The 15,216-nt window shown below is 49.8% G+C and overlaps 1 protein-coding gene across 1 annotated transcript in view; it reads left to right on the top strand.

The window, feature by feature from the left end:
- Window positions 1-15,216, top strand: part of ryr3 (ryanodine receptor 3) — a gene marked incomplete at both ends in the record, with an annotated part of 126,164 nt that overhangs the window by 13,482 nt on the left and 97,466 nt on the right. The window contains 3 exon segments of the mRNA XM_084440034.1: window positions 5,470-5,589; window positions 9,231-9,335; window positions 15,138-15,212. Coding sequence (XP_084296160.1) covers window positions 5,470-5,589; window positions 9,231-9,335; window positions 15,138-15,212 — 300 coding nt within the window.

The following is a 15,216-nucleotide window of genomic DNA, read 5'->3' as shown; positions in this document are numbered from 1 at the left end:
CCTTGATGTACAGGCGGTTCTCCCGGAGACGCTGGATGACCATGCGGACGTGTTGGACGTGCTCCTCAGCGCTCCTGGAGAACACAAGGATGTCGTCCAGGTAGAGAACCACAAATACGTCCAGCATGTCCCTGAGCACGTCGTTCATCAGGGCCTGGAAGACGGCGGGGGCGTTGGTGAGGCCGAAGGGCATGACGAGGTACTCGTAGTGGCCACGGGAGGTCTTGAAGGCGGTCTTCCATTCGTCCCCCTCACGGATACGCACCAGGTGATAAGCGTTTCTGAGGTCCAACTTGGTGAAGATGGTGGCACTGGTGAGGGGTTCAAAATTGGAGCTCATGAGGGGGAGTGGGTATTTATTCTTCACCGTGATGTTGTTGAGCAGCCTGTAGTCGATGCATGGCCTCAGGTCTCCTCCCTTCTTCTTTACAAAGAAGAACCCCGCTGCCACCTGGGAACGAGATGGTCGGATGAGGCCCTCGGCCAAGCACTCGGAGATGTAGGTGTCCATGGCAGCTTTCTCCGGGAGGGAGAGGTTGTAGAGACGACTGGCTGGGAGAGGGGCGCCAGGGTGGAGCTCGATGGCGCAGTCGTAGGGTCGATGAGGGGGGAGTGTGCGGGCGCGCTCCTTACTGAAGGCCTCCCCGAGGTCGTGGTACATCAAAGGGACCGTGGAGAGGTCAGGAGGAGCGGGACGGGGCCGGTCAACCCGAGTGGAGGTCTGAGCAGCTCGGAGGCAGCGGGCGTGGCAGGTGGTGCTCCAGCTGAGGATGCGCCCCGAGCTCCAGCAGACATGAGGGGTATGGAGTTCCAGCCAGGGCCTCCCTAAGATGAACGGAGCGTCGGGAGAGTGGATGACGAAGGGGCGGACGTTCTCCACGTGGTTACCCGAGACTGTGAGAGTGAGGGGCAGGGTCCGGTGCGTGATGGGGCCCATGGGATGGCCATCCAGGGCGAAAGCCGAGAGGGGCCTCTCCAGAGGGGAGAGAGGGAGCGCCGCTTTGTGGGCGAACTGGACGTCCACGAAGTTCTCGTCGGCACCGGAGTCGATGAGGACAGGGACGGAGAGCGTGTGCCCCTGCCAGGCGAGGGTGACAGTGAACCTGGCGGCACGGGTCCGGGCTAGGGGATGGATGAGCCGGCTTACTCGGTACCCCCTGGCGAGTGAACCTGCTCCTCTTGCCGCCCTGGGAGGCGCAGAGGGACAGGAGTCGACGGCGTGCGCTGGGCTAGCGCAGTATATGCACAGTCCGTCCAGACTCCGGTGCTCACGCTCCGCCGGGGTCAGTCGGGTCCGGCCCAGGTGCATGGATTCCTCTCCAGCGGTGTTTGGGGGTGCGAGGGAGGCCGGGACAGGCCGAGAGAGGCCGGTAGAGGGAGGTGGAGACGGTCTGGGTGCGCTGTGGTGTTGGTGCGCCCGCTCGCGCCTGCGTTCCCGGTGGCGCTCGTCAATGGCTATGGAGAGGGAGACGAGTTGGTTCAGGGTCGCTGGTCTGTCTCTTCCAGCCAGGCTGTCCTTCATGGCCTCCCCTAGGCCCCGTCGGAAAGCGCTGTACAGGGCAGACTCGTTCCAGGGGCAACGGGCAGCGAGGATGCGGAACTCCGTGGCGTAGTCCGCTACGGAACTGGGACCCTGGGTGAGGGCGGAGAGAGCAGCGTCCGCGTCCTGTCCGTGGACGTCGTGGTCAAACACGGCCCTGAATTCAGCCACGAAGGCAGTGTAGTCCTGCATGTAGGCAGCTGCGCCCTCGCGACCCGCCATGACCCAACGGCGAGCCCGTCCCGTGGTTAGGTTGGCGATGTAGGCTACCCGAGCCGACGCAGTGGAGTACATACTTGGCTGGAGGTCAAACACGTACTCACACTGCATGAGGAACTCCCGGCAGAGGGTGAACGTCCCGTCGTAGGGGGCCGGGGAGGCGAGATGGGGCTCCCGGTTTGGTGGAGCGGTGGGGTTCAGGAACGGAGCCAGGCGGGCACTGAGCGCGGTGACCTGGTCGGACAGGGTGCAGACCAGAGTAGCGAGGCCCCTCAGTCGCTCGTCCTGGGCTTGCTGTTGGGCGGATACCTGCTGCAATTGCACAGCTTGGGTCTGTGGGAGGGCTTGGAGTAGTCCGGGAGGTGCAGGTCTCTCCTCCATGTTGGCTGGGTCCAAACTGGCCAGATCTTACTGTGAGGGTTTGGTTAGGGACCCAGGCGCAACAGGAAAGGAGGAGGCAAGGGACGGTAAAGCCCTGAGGGGCGATTTAATGAGATAACAAAAAGGGGGACGTGGTAGTCGTACAGCCGATGGTCAGGCAGGAGCGTGGTAGTCGTACAGGCGATGGTCAGGCAGGAGCGGGGTTGTCGTACAGGCGATGGTCAGGCAGGAGCGTGGTTGTCGTACAGGCGTGGGTCAGGCAGGAGCAGGGTTGTCGTACAGGCGTGGGTCAGGCAGGAGCGGGGTAATCGGACAAGCGTGGGTCAGGCAGGAACTGGAGAGATGAGGAGGGGAGGCAGGGTGAGTGAGAGTAATCACAAACGGGGAACGGGAAAAAACACTACAAAACACAGGTAAGGAGATGTAGGCTAGGCTATACTTTACCACATGAGTTTATGGTAAGATCTGGCGATGAGTGGAGTGTAGACCAGGTTCTTGTAGGGGTTGAAGGTGATTGCAGAACGAGGGACAGGTGTGGTGATGATGAATAGGAAACCGGTGAGTAGAGCCGCGCCCGCGTCATCGTCGGAGACGAGCGCGCCGTTCTTGTTGTTGCGCACGGGCCGATGTGCTGGGCATGTCGGGATCCGACTCTTCGCCACCGGAGTGGGAGGAGACTGCCGAGTCCGCGGAGCTGGCCGGAGACGGGGAACGCCCGGTAGTGGGGGGAAACTCCGGAGAGTCAGAGCGTTGCATGCCTGGGCCGATGCGACGTGCGGAAGAGCGCGTAGGACGCCCCGAGCGCGCAGCGGGCCCAGAGGGGAGAGAGGGAGGCGGTTGTGGAGGCGAGGGCATGCGAGCCGTAACAGTTTGAGTCAGACCTGTAAACCTGTCAGACCCTTAGACCTGTCATAGATAGTATCATCTACCAGACCTGTAGACCTGTCAGACCTGTAGACCTGTCAGACCCGTAGACCTGTCAGATCCGTAGACCTGTCAGACCCGTAGACCTGTCATAGATAGTATCATCTACCAGACCCGTAGACCTGTCAGACCCGTAGACCTGTCATAGATAGTATCATCTACCAGACCCGTAGACCTGTCAGACCCGTAGACCTGTCATAGATAGTATCATCTACCAGACCTGTAGACCTGTCAGACCCGTAGACCTGTCAGACCCGTAGACCTGTCATAGATAGTATCATCTACCAGACCCGTAGACCTGTCAGACCCGTAGACCTGTCATAGATAGTATCATCTACCAGACCTGTAGACCTGTCAGACCCGTAGACCTGTCAGACCCGTAGACCTGTCAGATCCGTAGACCTGTCAGAGATAGTATCATCAAGGCCGTCTCACGCCGGCTGTTTTCTGTATACGTAGGAGCCAGGCTGTGTTCAGTAGGAGCCAGGCTGTGTTCAGTATAGGAGCTCAACTCCTCCAGATGTGTTCTGTATGTAGGAGCCAGGCTGTGTTCAGTATAGGAGCTCAACTCCTCCAGATGTGTTCTGTATGGAGCCAGGCTGTGTTCAGTATAGGAGCTCAACTCCTCCAGATGTGTTCTGTATACGTAGGAGCCATGCTGTGTTCAGTAGGAGCCAGGCTGTGTTCAGTAGGAGCCAGGCTGTGTTCAGTATAGGAGCTCAACTCCTCCAGATGTGTTCTGTATGTAGGAGCCAGGCTGTGTTCAGTATAGGAGCTCAACTCCTCCAGATGTGTTCTGTATGTAGGAGCCAGGCTGTGTTCAGTATAGGAGCTCAACTCCTGTGTTCAGTATAGGAGCTCAACTCCTCCAGATGTGTTCTGTATGTAGGAGCCAGGCTGTGTTCAGTAGGAGCCAGGATGTGTTCAGTAGAGGAGCTCAACTCCTCCAGATGTGTTCTGTATACGTAGGAGCCAGGCTGTGTTCATTATAGGAGCTCAACTCCTCCAGATGTGTTCTGTATACGTAGGAGCCAGGCTGTGTTCAGTATAGGAGCTCAACTCCTCCAGATGTGTTCAGTAGGAGCCAGGGTGTGTTCAGTATAGGAGCTCAACTCCTCCAGATGTGTTCAGTAGGAGCCAGTGTGTGTTCAGTATAGGAGCTCAACTCCTCCAGATGTGTTCAGTAGGAGCCAGGCTGTGTTCAGTATAGGAGCTCAACTCCTCCAGATGTGTTCTGTGTCAAATGAGTTTCCGCCTCTTGGACGGTGGGCGGCAGAACCATGGCAACCATCAGCTCAGATGAGCGTGGGGCGTGCTCTGGCAGAGGGCTCGTCTCCCCGAGACGCGTGGGCCGGCCAAGATCTGCACTCCGAGATACTCTAGAGCCGTTGTTCGATCTTTCGTGATTGGATGGACCCTTGTCCAATCACAATTTCTCCCCTTATTAAATAAATAAATAAAAAACTTTCATAAACTTGCGTTATTATATACTTGGTTAGGAAATTACATTATTTCAAGAGTTTGTGTTTTCCTGATATTGATTCTGGCAATGGTGGGTTGTCTAGTCCCATCCCATCTGCATTTTCATTACATATTACATATGGCAATCCCGCTTGAGGGTGTGTCTTTGACTGATGACGAGCTGAGGCAGATGGGGAGCACCTTCAGCCACAGGCTCATCCCTCCCAGGTGCACAATAGAGCGCTTCAGCCTGTATGAACAATTTATTATTATGTATTTTTGATTCTTGAGCTTTCCTGTTCCTTTTCTGTCCTTTCTTGCTGCTGCAACGCCCACATTTATCCCCTGTGAGTTGTTGAAGTTGTATCTTATTTTATCTTATCTTACTCATTAGGGTTTTGGCCAAGAACAACCAATGTCTTTTTCTCTGGTATTTCTCGCTGCAGTGATGATGCGTACTGATTACAGAACAGCTGATGGGATGAAGTCATGCTGATTAATCTGCCCCTTTGATTGCATTAATAAACCATTACAGCACATTCATCAGACATGACGCGCAGGCGAAAGGAAGAGAAATTGCAAACCGAAATCATACATGAGTTAAGCATCCATTTTGAATGAATATTCATCTTTAACGCCATTACATGAAGGTGGTGCTCAGTGTGCAGTGGGATGCAGTTTCTGGCCGTTTCTCCTCTCCTACCTGTGATTGGTGCAAATACGCATGTCCCAGTGGTATCAGCAAACACCTCCACACCGTGCACCTCGCCTCTGTTGTATGCCAGGCCTGTGTTGACTGATCAGTACGATGGAAGGTGAATACATTTTAGAGGGAGATAATATTCTCGCGAAGGATCAGGAGAGGATGCCAGTTTAGACTTGAGTAATGAGACTCTGTGCCTCCTGCTGTGTTTAACACCGTCCTCTGCTCTGCCCTCTGCCAGGATGACGAGGTGGTTCTGCAAAGTGTCGCCACCATCCAGAAGGAAAACCGCAAGTTTTGCCTGTCCGCCGAGGGACTCGGAAATCGACTCTGTTACCTGGAACCTACGTCCGAGGCTAAGGTGAGTGGAGGTTTCAGTGTTTTACTGTGGTTGTAAAGCACAGCGACACAAAGAAGCCTGTGTAAATCTGACCACAGTAATTACAAATAGACCAGAACATTTTTCATGATAACCTTTTAAAATGTGCTTACTGTTCTTAAACGTCAGTTGCCATTAAGATACTCTGAAAATCAGAAAATACGGTAGATTATGATAACGGGTATTATTGACCTGGGTCTACAACTCATATGAAAATGTCAATATTTCCACCTGCTGTGTCGTACGTGTGATGAGAGCAGAATCCTTCGGCAGGCTCTGACTCCATGGCAACAGCAAAGTGTCCAAACATCCTGACACTCCGTCAGGGCAGAAAACACATTACAGTCCTAATAGAAGTCTTATCTATCAGTAGGAGTGAAGGTATGACAGAGTAATGTGTTTCCCCTCCTGGTTCAGGCCCTACACAGCGCCCAAGCTATATTGACTTTTAACTACAGAGACCTTCCCACTTTGCAGTTGTATTAACTTTGTATTAATACCATTGTATTAACTTAGTTAACTTTATATTATATTACCATTGTATTAGCTTAATAAACTTTGTATCAATACCATTATCTCACTAAAATATGGATTCAGTGACCATAGAATTACGTTATAGGATGCTTTCTCTCTTTTACATACTTTTCCTGCTAGCGTTAGCTAGTTAGACTGCAAATAGGCAAGACAAAAGTGATTATATTGAAATATCTGATGACAGCAAAACCTTTGAACCAAGAGCCTTTGATTCTGGCATGTTCTCCCTGCCTCAGTCTGCTAGCGTATTCTCTTTTAGAAAAATAAACTCTTCACAGCACTAAACTGTAATTGGATTATCCTCCCTGTGCAATTAAATCCCATTTTGGCAGAATTAATCTTGATTTACAAACGTATTTAACATTCCCGAAGACTCCAGCCCTCTGACAGTCCTTTCAAAAAGTAATCCAACTTACCCCCCCTGACCCTTTCTCCCATTATTCTAAATCTCTTTACAGGGAGGAACTGACTGATTTATTACATTATCGGCCATCTGTCTGTCTTCCTTCCCTCCCTCCCTCCTTCCATACCTCATCGCTGAGAGAGGAGCTTTCCATCCAAATAATTATGAGAGTGAATTAGAAATCGAACCAGGAAGCTGTGAGCAGTCTGTCGACACGGCTGTGCATGTCTCTGTTGTCAGGAAGTGTACAGAAACTGACAGAAGCTGCCTTCAGAGTGCAGGTGAGGACAGAGAGGCGGCAGTTTGTCGTTCCTGCCGGCAGGTCAGTGATGTTTTGAATGGTGCGGAGGCGGGGCTTGGCACACGGAGGAGTAGTGTGTCATCCGCAGTGCGATATCGGGTGATGACACCTGGGTGTCCCCGGATGAGGCCGTGTCCGTGAAAGTTAACGTTAGCGTTGTTACCGTAGAACACGGCCTTATATAGAAGGTTGTGAAGTAGAATGCTTGGTGTCATGGCGAGACGTAGCCCGGCGTCGGTCTAGCGCGGTTGTGGTTGGTATGGCACGGTCTAGGCATTACAGCTGACCCACTGCGTACTGGACAGTACTGGTCAGTGTTGTGACCCGAAAACACTCGACATCAGACAGATCTTCAAACATACTGAATCTGGTGGATTTCCCAGTAGATTTAGTGGTGTTTGGTGTAGGCCAGCCAGATTGCTCCTTTGTTGTGCCAGCGCACCTCACTTCCTTTCTGCGTTGTCAGCAGATATTGTTAAAGGTCAGTTAAAGGTCCAAAAACAGCCTGCAGTCCCCCAGGCGGAAACGTATATCCAACCACCCCTTGAGGAAGCTTGGTAATTGCTAGCTGAAAAAAAATGAATCATTCATGAGAAGAAGACAGTTTTCCGTAAGGAAAATATCATCGAATGAGTTCGTCTGACACCGACTGCATATTTCTTTTAGGTGGTGCGGCGTCTCTGCGATCAGACCAAAATATCCCCTTCGACCCTTCGGACGCCCTCATTAAGAGACAGCTCAGAGGGGGTTGGCCTCACTGCCTGACTCCTGGCTCTCTCTGTTCTAGACTGTTCTGCTGATAGAAACGCAAAAAGTGTTTGTGGACGGGGCACAGATAATGCTGTCTCCTTGCTTCCAAACCTCTGCACGCACACACACACACACACACACACACACGCACACACGCACACACACACACACACACACACACAGACACACACACACACAGACATACACACACATTTACATACACACACACACACATACATACACACACACATACACACAGACACAGATGCACACATACACATAAACACACACACACACGCACACACAGACAGACAGACAGACACACACATACACACACATAGACACACACACACACTCCCAGGTTTGTGCTGAGTTACAGAGTGCCATCCTATCACCCCCCCGCCTCCCACCCCTGCTCACATTTCACACACCACTGCCGGGGTCAGGGCTCAACTGGGTGTGCCGCACACCCGGGGGGAGGGGGGAGAGGGGTGGATGACCGCCCCGCACCTTAAATCATCCCTGTCTGTCCGATTCCATGTTAAGTTAGGACACACTATTCTGCTAGAACGTGGAAGTAAGGCAAGGCAAACCAAACGCCAGAACAGACATGCAAGCTTAAGAACATACATGTCAGTCCCAGGCTTAAGAACAGACATGTCAGTCCCAGGCTTAAGAACAGACATGTCAGTCCCAGGCTTAAGAACAGACATGTCAGTCCCAGGAAAGAACACCGGGTGACATGAGAGGTCTATGAAGGTCTGCAGGGGAAGATAGGAACACTAACCAGAGAGAGAGAGAGAGACCGAGCATGATAAAACAGCTTGGTCAGCATGATAATGCTGACAGCTGTAGACAGGCTATCAACAAAGAGTAAGAGTTAGTAAGTTGGTTTGCAAGGAAAGAGAAAGACAGCATAGGGAGGATGACTCAGAGGAGAGAGATACCTACAGACAATTAGAGATACTTACAGACAATTAGAGATATCTATGGACAATTAGAGATACCTACTGTACAAACAATTCCAGATAGCTACAGACAATTAGAGATACATACAGACAATTAAAGATACCTACAGACAATTAGAGATACCTACGAACAATTAGAGAAGGGCAGTAGCTACATAACTAGAAGGGATTATTGGACCTAATCAGCAATCAAGTCTCTCCTCGCTTTTCAGATCATGGATGGGATTTTGACTGCAAAATGCATTAGGAATTCACCACTGCGAAATATTACAGACCTCTGCCATATATATGAGATGTTTATACCGTTTGCATTTTGTGTGAGCACTGTGTGACAAGCCTCTCTCTTCCTCACACCCTCTCTCTGATGCGCCCCCTCACCCCTCTTTCTCCCTCTCCCTCCCTCTCCCACCCTTACCTCTCCCTCTACCTCCCTCTCCTTCTTTCCCTCTCCCTCCTTCTCTTCACCTCCCTCTACCTCCCTCTCCTTCTTTCTCTCTCCCTCCCTCTCTCCACCTCCCTCTACCTCCCTCTCCTTCCCTCTCTCCCTCTACCTCCCCCTCCTTACTTCTCCCTCCCTCCCTCTCCCTCCTTCTGCCCCCCTCTCCCTCCCTCCCTCCCTCCCTCCCTCCCTCCCTCTCTCCCTCCCTCTCTCTCCCGCCTCCCTCAGTATGTTCCTCCAGACCTGTGTATCTGTAACTTCGTTCTGGAGCAGTCCCTGTCGGTCCGGGCGCTGCAGGAGATGCTGGCCAAGACCGGGCCGGGCTGCGAGGGGGTGAGTACCGGGTCGAACGCACGCGCCACCCCCCCCCCCCCCCACACACACACACACACACACCTCCGTCGTCCCCATTCATCACACTGCCGGCGGAGTGCAGGACACGCTGCTCCCGTGCTCCACCTGTCCTTGTCCTGCTGGGAGCCGGTGGAGCCGGAGGAAGTTCGGCAGGGTCGTCCTGCTACTATTAGAACTACTGAGAAGAGTCTAGGTGATGGAGTTTGTTCCCCCCCAAGCCGTTGATACAGTTAAGCCAGGAGCGTCTGTCGCTTATTACTGATTGGTGAACCGCGAAGTTGAGGTGAAGTGCCTGATGGTAACAACAGTGGGGTTTTATTTCCTTGGTAAAGAAGCCAGACATGGCAGAGATGAGGTTCAGTATTACATACATTTAGGAATATGGGAGGCTTCTCCCACACAGCCCTAGAGCTCTGTGATGATGAAAGCAGACTTCCTGCCAGAGAGAGGTAGAGTGAGATGGTCTGTGATTGCCCTCCTTTTAGCACATCAACAACCTCTCTTCCAACCACTTGATTCACACTCTGTAGGCTGCACGAACAGTGAGATAGAGAGAGATAGGTGGAAAGAGAAAGTGAAGTAGAAAAAGAGTGTGAAGAGAGAGTGAGTGTGTGCGTGTGCGTGTGCGCGTGTGCGTGTGCGTGTGCGTGTGCGTGTGCGTGTGTGTGTGTGTGTGTGTGTGTGTGAGAGAGAGAGAGAGGGAGAGGCACATTTACTAGTGTAGGTAATTCATGCTGATTAGGTACATAGAAAGATAGATAGTCAGATAGATAGTCAGATACTGTAGATAGTAGTCAGATAAATAATAGTCAGATAGAGTAGATAGAATAGTGTAGGTAGAATAAATAGTGTAGATAGAAGTCAGATAGATATAGTAATAGTCAGATAGATAGTAGTCAGATAGATAGTAGTCAGATAGTAGTCAGATAGATAATAGTCAGATAGATAATAGTCAGATAAATAATAGTCAGATAGATAGTAGCCAGATAAATAGTAGTCAGATAAATAATAATCAGATAGATAATAGTCAGATAGATAGTAGTTAGATAGATAGTAGTCAGATAGATAGTAGTCAAATAGATAATAGTCAGAAAGACAGTCAGATAAATAGTAGTCAGATACCCCTGTGTGTCACTGGCACTTCACTAAGCATTTCATTGTACATGGTACCTGTATCTTGTACATATGACAAATAAACCTCCTTGAACCTTGAACACTTCCGGCCACATCTGAATCACAGGAGTAAACACATGATCAGCTCTTCCATGTTTGTTGGTTTTTCATGTCATTCAACCTTTTCATTGATTAAAAGTTTTGTTCAGGGGTGTATTCCAGAAAGCGGGTTTAGTGAAAACTGAGGTCTGCTAAGACTGAGTTGAATTGAATTGAATCTCAGGCTTAGCAAACTCAGAGTTTTCACTAAACCCACTTTCTGGAATATCCTCCAGGAAGCTAAACACCCCTAATCTGCTTGTTTACTGTTGTACTGCAGACACAGTCATCTCTGGTCCTGTGGGTCTCTATGCTGTGTAGCCTCTTACACAGACAGCTTGCCTCCCACACATTCAGTGTGGGTGTATTGACGACCAGCAGCATCTCAGGATCAGAGATGAGCAAGCTCGCTCATGCACACACACACACACACACACACACACACACACACACACACACACACACACACACACACACACACACACACACACACACACACACACACACACACACACACACACACACACACACACACACACAGCTTACCAGACAGTGTATTCCTCAAGGCAGTGTTGTTGTTTTGTGTTCTAGAGGACAACAGGATTTTTCTGTTCTGCCACTCTGGGAGCCAGGCTAAAAAGTCAGCTCCACTGCAACAACATCATCTCTTCTATTCTCTCATGCATCAAAATAATGTTTTCTCCATCTGTATCTTTGTTTAATGTTGCTAGAGTCCAGACCATGAACAGTGGGTACGTCAACACTTAATTCGCCATATTCTCCTGGTCGGCATGACGGCTGTACTGACACTCAGCGCAAGATCTCACCATCTCCACTTTCACTTCAAAGTGTTGCCTATTTTGGGATTGCCATGATAATCTGGTACTGTGTTGAATAAGGTGTGAGCTGTTGATAGCATAGCAGAATCAAACATCTTTCGCTTGCTTCATTCATAATTTCATATGTAATCTTATGAATATTTTGGCAAGCAGAGCCACAATCTGACATTTAGTAGAAAATCACTTTAGTAGTGACGTTCCATGCCTCCCCCACGAGTAAACTGAGCGTCCACCGCGGTTCCAGCCTCAACCGACGGCATTCTCTATCTCCACGACTCTACAGTAGATCAGTGAACTTGTCACAGAAACAGACATTAACTCTGCTTCTGAAGGCTGATTCTTGGCAATCTCGAAATAGACATCCGTGTGTTCCTTCACTTTGTACACATGATTTGGATGCTTTCGCCTAACCTCCTCCTCCTCCTCATTTCTCTCTTCCTCCTCCTTCTCCTCCTTCTCCTCCTCCTCCTCCTCCTCCTCCTCCTCCAAATCTCCACTGTTTTCAAGTGAAAGAGCAATCTTATCTGCATCGTTTGTCAGGCCTATACCTGTTTATCACCTACTTTCAATGGACAACGTTCCTGTTAACTAACAATAACATAATAACATAACAAATGCGTGCTTACCTTTACCTCTGTGTGCTTACCTTTACCTTTTACTTTCAGAGAATGTTACTGTACTTTCACCAGTCTGAGGAAACTCCACGTGCATACCTACAGTAGTCCACTCACTCTGAACATGACGGTGTTGTTTGGGTTTGCAGTGTTTTCCCCCCTCCTCTTCTTTGATTGACTCCTAACTAAGCTGAATTTCAAGTGTGCACCTATCAGACGGAAGGTTCTGGAATCGGCCTCGATTCCGGAATGTTCGCACCATTCTGTCAAACAAATCCCACAGAGCTGACTAACACAGGGATCATCCTCACCTTCTCTTTCTTCTCTCGGCGTGGAGGAACGCCGGACTCCGTCGGGGTCGTTTTTGTGTCTTTGAACTGAACTGTTTTCACGTTCATTTACCTCGCTTTCTCTTTTTGGAGCTTTCCCTTCCCTCGCCTTTCTTCGACAAACCGTTTTTTGAGGCGATGGAAAGCCGGCGGACTCTGATGTACCTCTGCTGGTCCAGGTGATGGCCAGGGCCAGCGTAGACACGAGCGGCCGTACCTCACCAGTACTTAGCAGATTAGTCTGACAGGAGCATCTCCCACTTCTTTGTGGCCTTGGGAAAATGATGACATAACAGTTTCCTGGTGCTGCTGGCGCCTTTCTCTGTGAGATTAGCCCCCTATGTGAAGTGAGCATTAGAAGTAAATTACTTAGATAGCCACAGATCGGCCAACGTTGTGCAGCACTGGCAAACAGAACGCAAGTGGCACTTTATTCTTGCAAAGCCAAGCTGGCAAGAAACGGTTTAGACATACGCACACACACACACGCACACACACACGCACTTGCTCACTTTCTCTCTCTCTCACACACACAGACACACACTCGCTCACTCACTCACTCTCACACACGCACATATGCACACACAACCACACACACACACTCGCTCACTCACACACACATACACGCACACACACACACACACTCAACTCAAGGTTATCTGCCCCTGAGGGGCTACTGGTTCTGCGGCAAGCAGACAAAAATAATCATCATCAACATCATCATAATCATCATCATCATCAACAACACCATCACTCCCTCTATGAGAACCCAGTGGTGAAAACTATCTACTGCCCTGTGCTGAGGTCAGAAGGGACATGGCAGTGGGGATGTAAAAGTATCTGTATACCTATTGCTCTTCCCAGGCTGGCATCTGAGCTGGGAGGTAGAAGGTAGCATGTGAAACTCTGCCATGTAGGATGTTGTTGCCCTTCCTCCCACCTGTCTGTGGTACAGGTCAGTGAGGCTACGCTGCTGGACACCCAGGGTCTTACTGCTGACCGGCACTATTTTGGATAAAGCAGATTTTGCCTTGACACTGACATACACACTAACAGTCTCTCTCTCTCTCTCACACACACACACACACACACACACACACACACACCCTCTCTCTCTCTCTTTCTCTCTCTCTCTCTCAGGCACACATACACACACACACACATACACACTGGAATACAGCCATATTAGAGTGTGAGGGCCATTGCCACCTAACCAAAGGTCACAGTTCTAAGTGATGATATGTCAGTATGACAGCCGGCCTGAAAAACAGGCAGGCCAATCGCTGCACTCTCTCCTCCTCTCATCTCGCTCTCTCTTCCCTCCCTCCTTCCCACTCTCTCTCTCCCCCTCGTTCTGCCCCTCTATCCCACTCCTTCCCTCTCTATATCCCTCCCTCTCTCCCCCTCTCTCTCTCTCCTTCTCTCTCCCCTCTCTCTCTCTCTCTCTCTCACTCTCTCTCTGTCCTTCTCTCACTCTCTCTCGTTCCGCCTCTCTCTCTCTATCTCTCTCTCTCTCTTGCTCAGCAACAGCTGGGCCGCAGGATACTCTCCCCCCCACCCATTTTTTTTCTTCCTTCGATCAAACCCCTCATTCCATTTTGGTCCAGGCGCTGCAGGGCTATCATCCCACCGGCGCCCGTGGCTCCAGTTCCCCTTTTGGGGAGGGGAGAAAACTCTTCTCTTTGTGGCTTAATGTACTGTATACAGCTGTCTTTATTCAACATGCATGTTGGAGAGAGGCAATACACAGAGTCAATGCAAAATCTCTCTTTGAAGAATATTCCCTTCAAATTGCATATTATACAGCAGCATCAACGAAGGCCATAGCAAAGGCATTAATCTGTGAGAGTGCTCCCTACAGAGTACATTCACACAGCGTAATAGTCGATACAGTTAATCAGGTCAAATCAAATCAAATCAAACTTTATTTATATAGCGATTTTCATACACAGAGGGAACATAATGTGCTCTCAGGTCATGCTGTGAATGGTGCACTGAGTCACAGATAGAAAACAAATTAAATCACTACAAAAATGATATGACTGTTTAACTTCAGATTTCAGCAAGCACATACATGTTCAATCTATAAACTTCTACAACAGGGTTGCTAGAGAGGAGCTCCTTTCTTTCAAATGGAAGCTAGACCACAAGTTCTCGATGACCCTGAGGATCTGCACAGTTCTGTTCTCTTCCTAGATGGTCCTCTATTGACACACAAAGTCTCTCTCCCCTCTATCGACATTCATACAACAACTCACAGAATGGGAAATTAATCCCATAGATTAAGGGGTTTTAATCATTTTTAAGCATATTTTTTAACATAATCTTGTTTCTTTTCTGAATGCATCTAGAGGGGGATAAAGAGGGTGAGTATATTTTAGTTTTGAATCATTCTTTTTTGGGGAGCAAGGCTTGCTTCTAGATATGGAAATTACTCTCAAATACTTTTTAATATCTTTGATATCAATTATTTTGATTTTTTTTTCCCCCCCACACCCCCTGTGTTCCTCACATTCCTCACATTTCCTTACCCACCGATGGTACTGTGAAATGTCTCTCGTTGGTCAACGGAATGAAAGATCTCTCTAACCGGCCCAGCATGCACTTGGTGGGGTGATCATGTGACATTTCTGTGGAGAGTCTCTTGTTTGTTTTTGTATATACAATACTTTGGAGATACACCCTAACCTGTATCCATACAGCCTAACCTTTACACACACACACACACACACATGCACGCAGACACACACACCTGACCCTTTGTGTTTCCTGTGTCCTGGTCTCCAGGCGGCTCAGGGCGGCGGCCACCGGACGCTGCTCTACGGCCACGCCATTCTGCTGCGACACTCCTTCAGCGGCATGGTGA

Source organism: Borostomias antarcticus, assembly GCF_949987555.1.
Source record: "Borostomias antarcticus genome assembly, chromosome: 6".
NCBI lineage: Eukaryota > Metazoa > Chordata > Actinopteri > Stomiiformes > Stomiidae > Borostomias > Borostomias antarcticus.
This window is presented reverse-complemented; position numbering and strand designations above follow the sequence as displayed.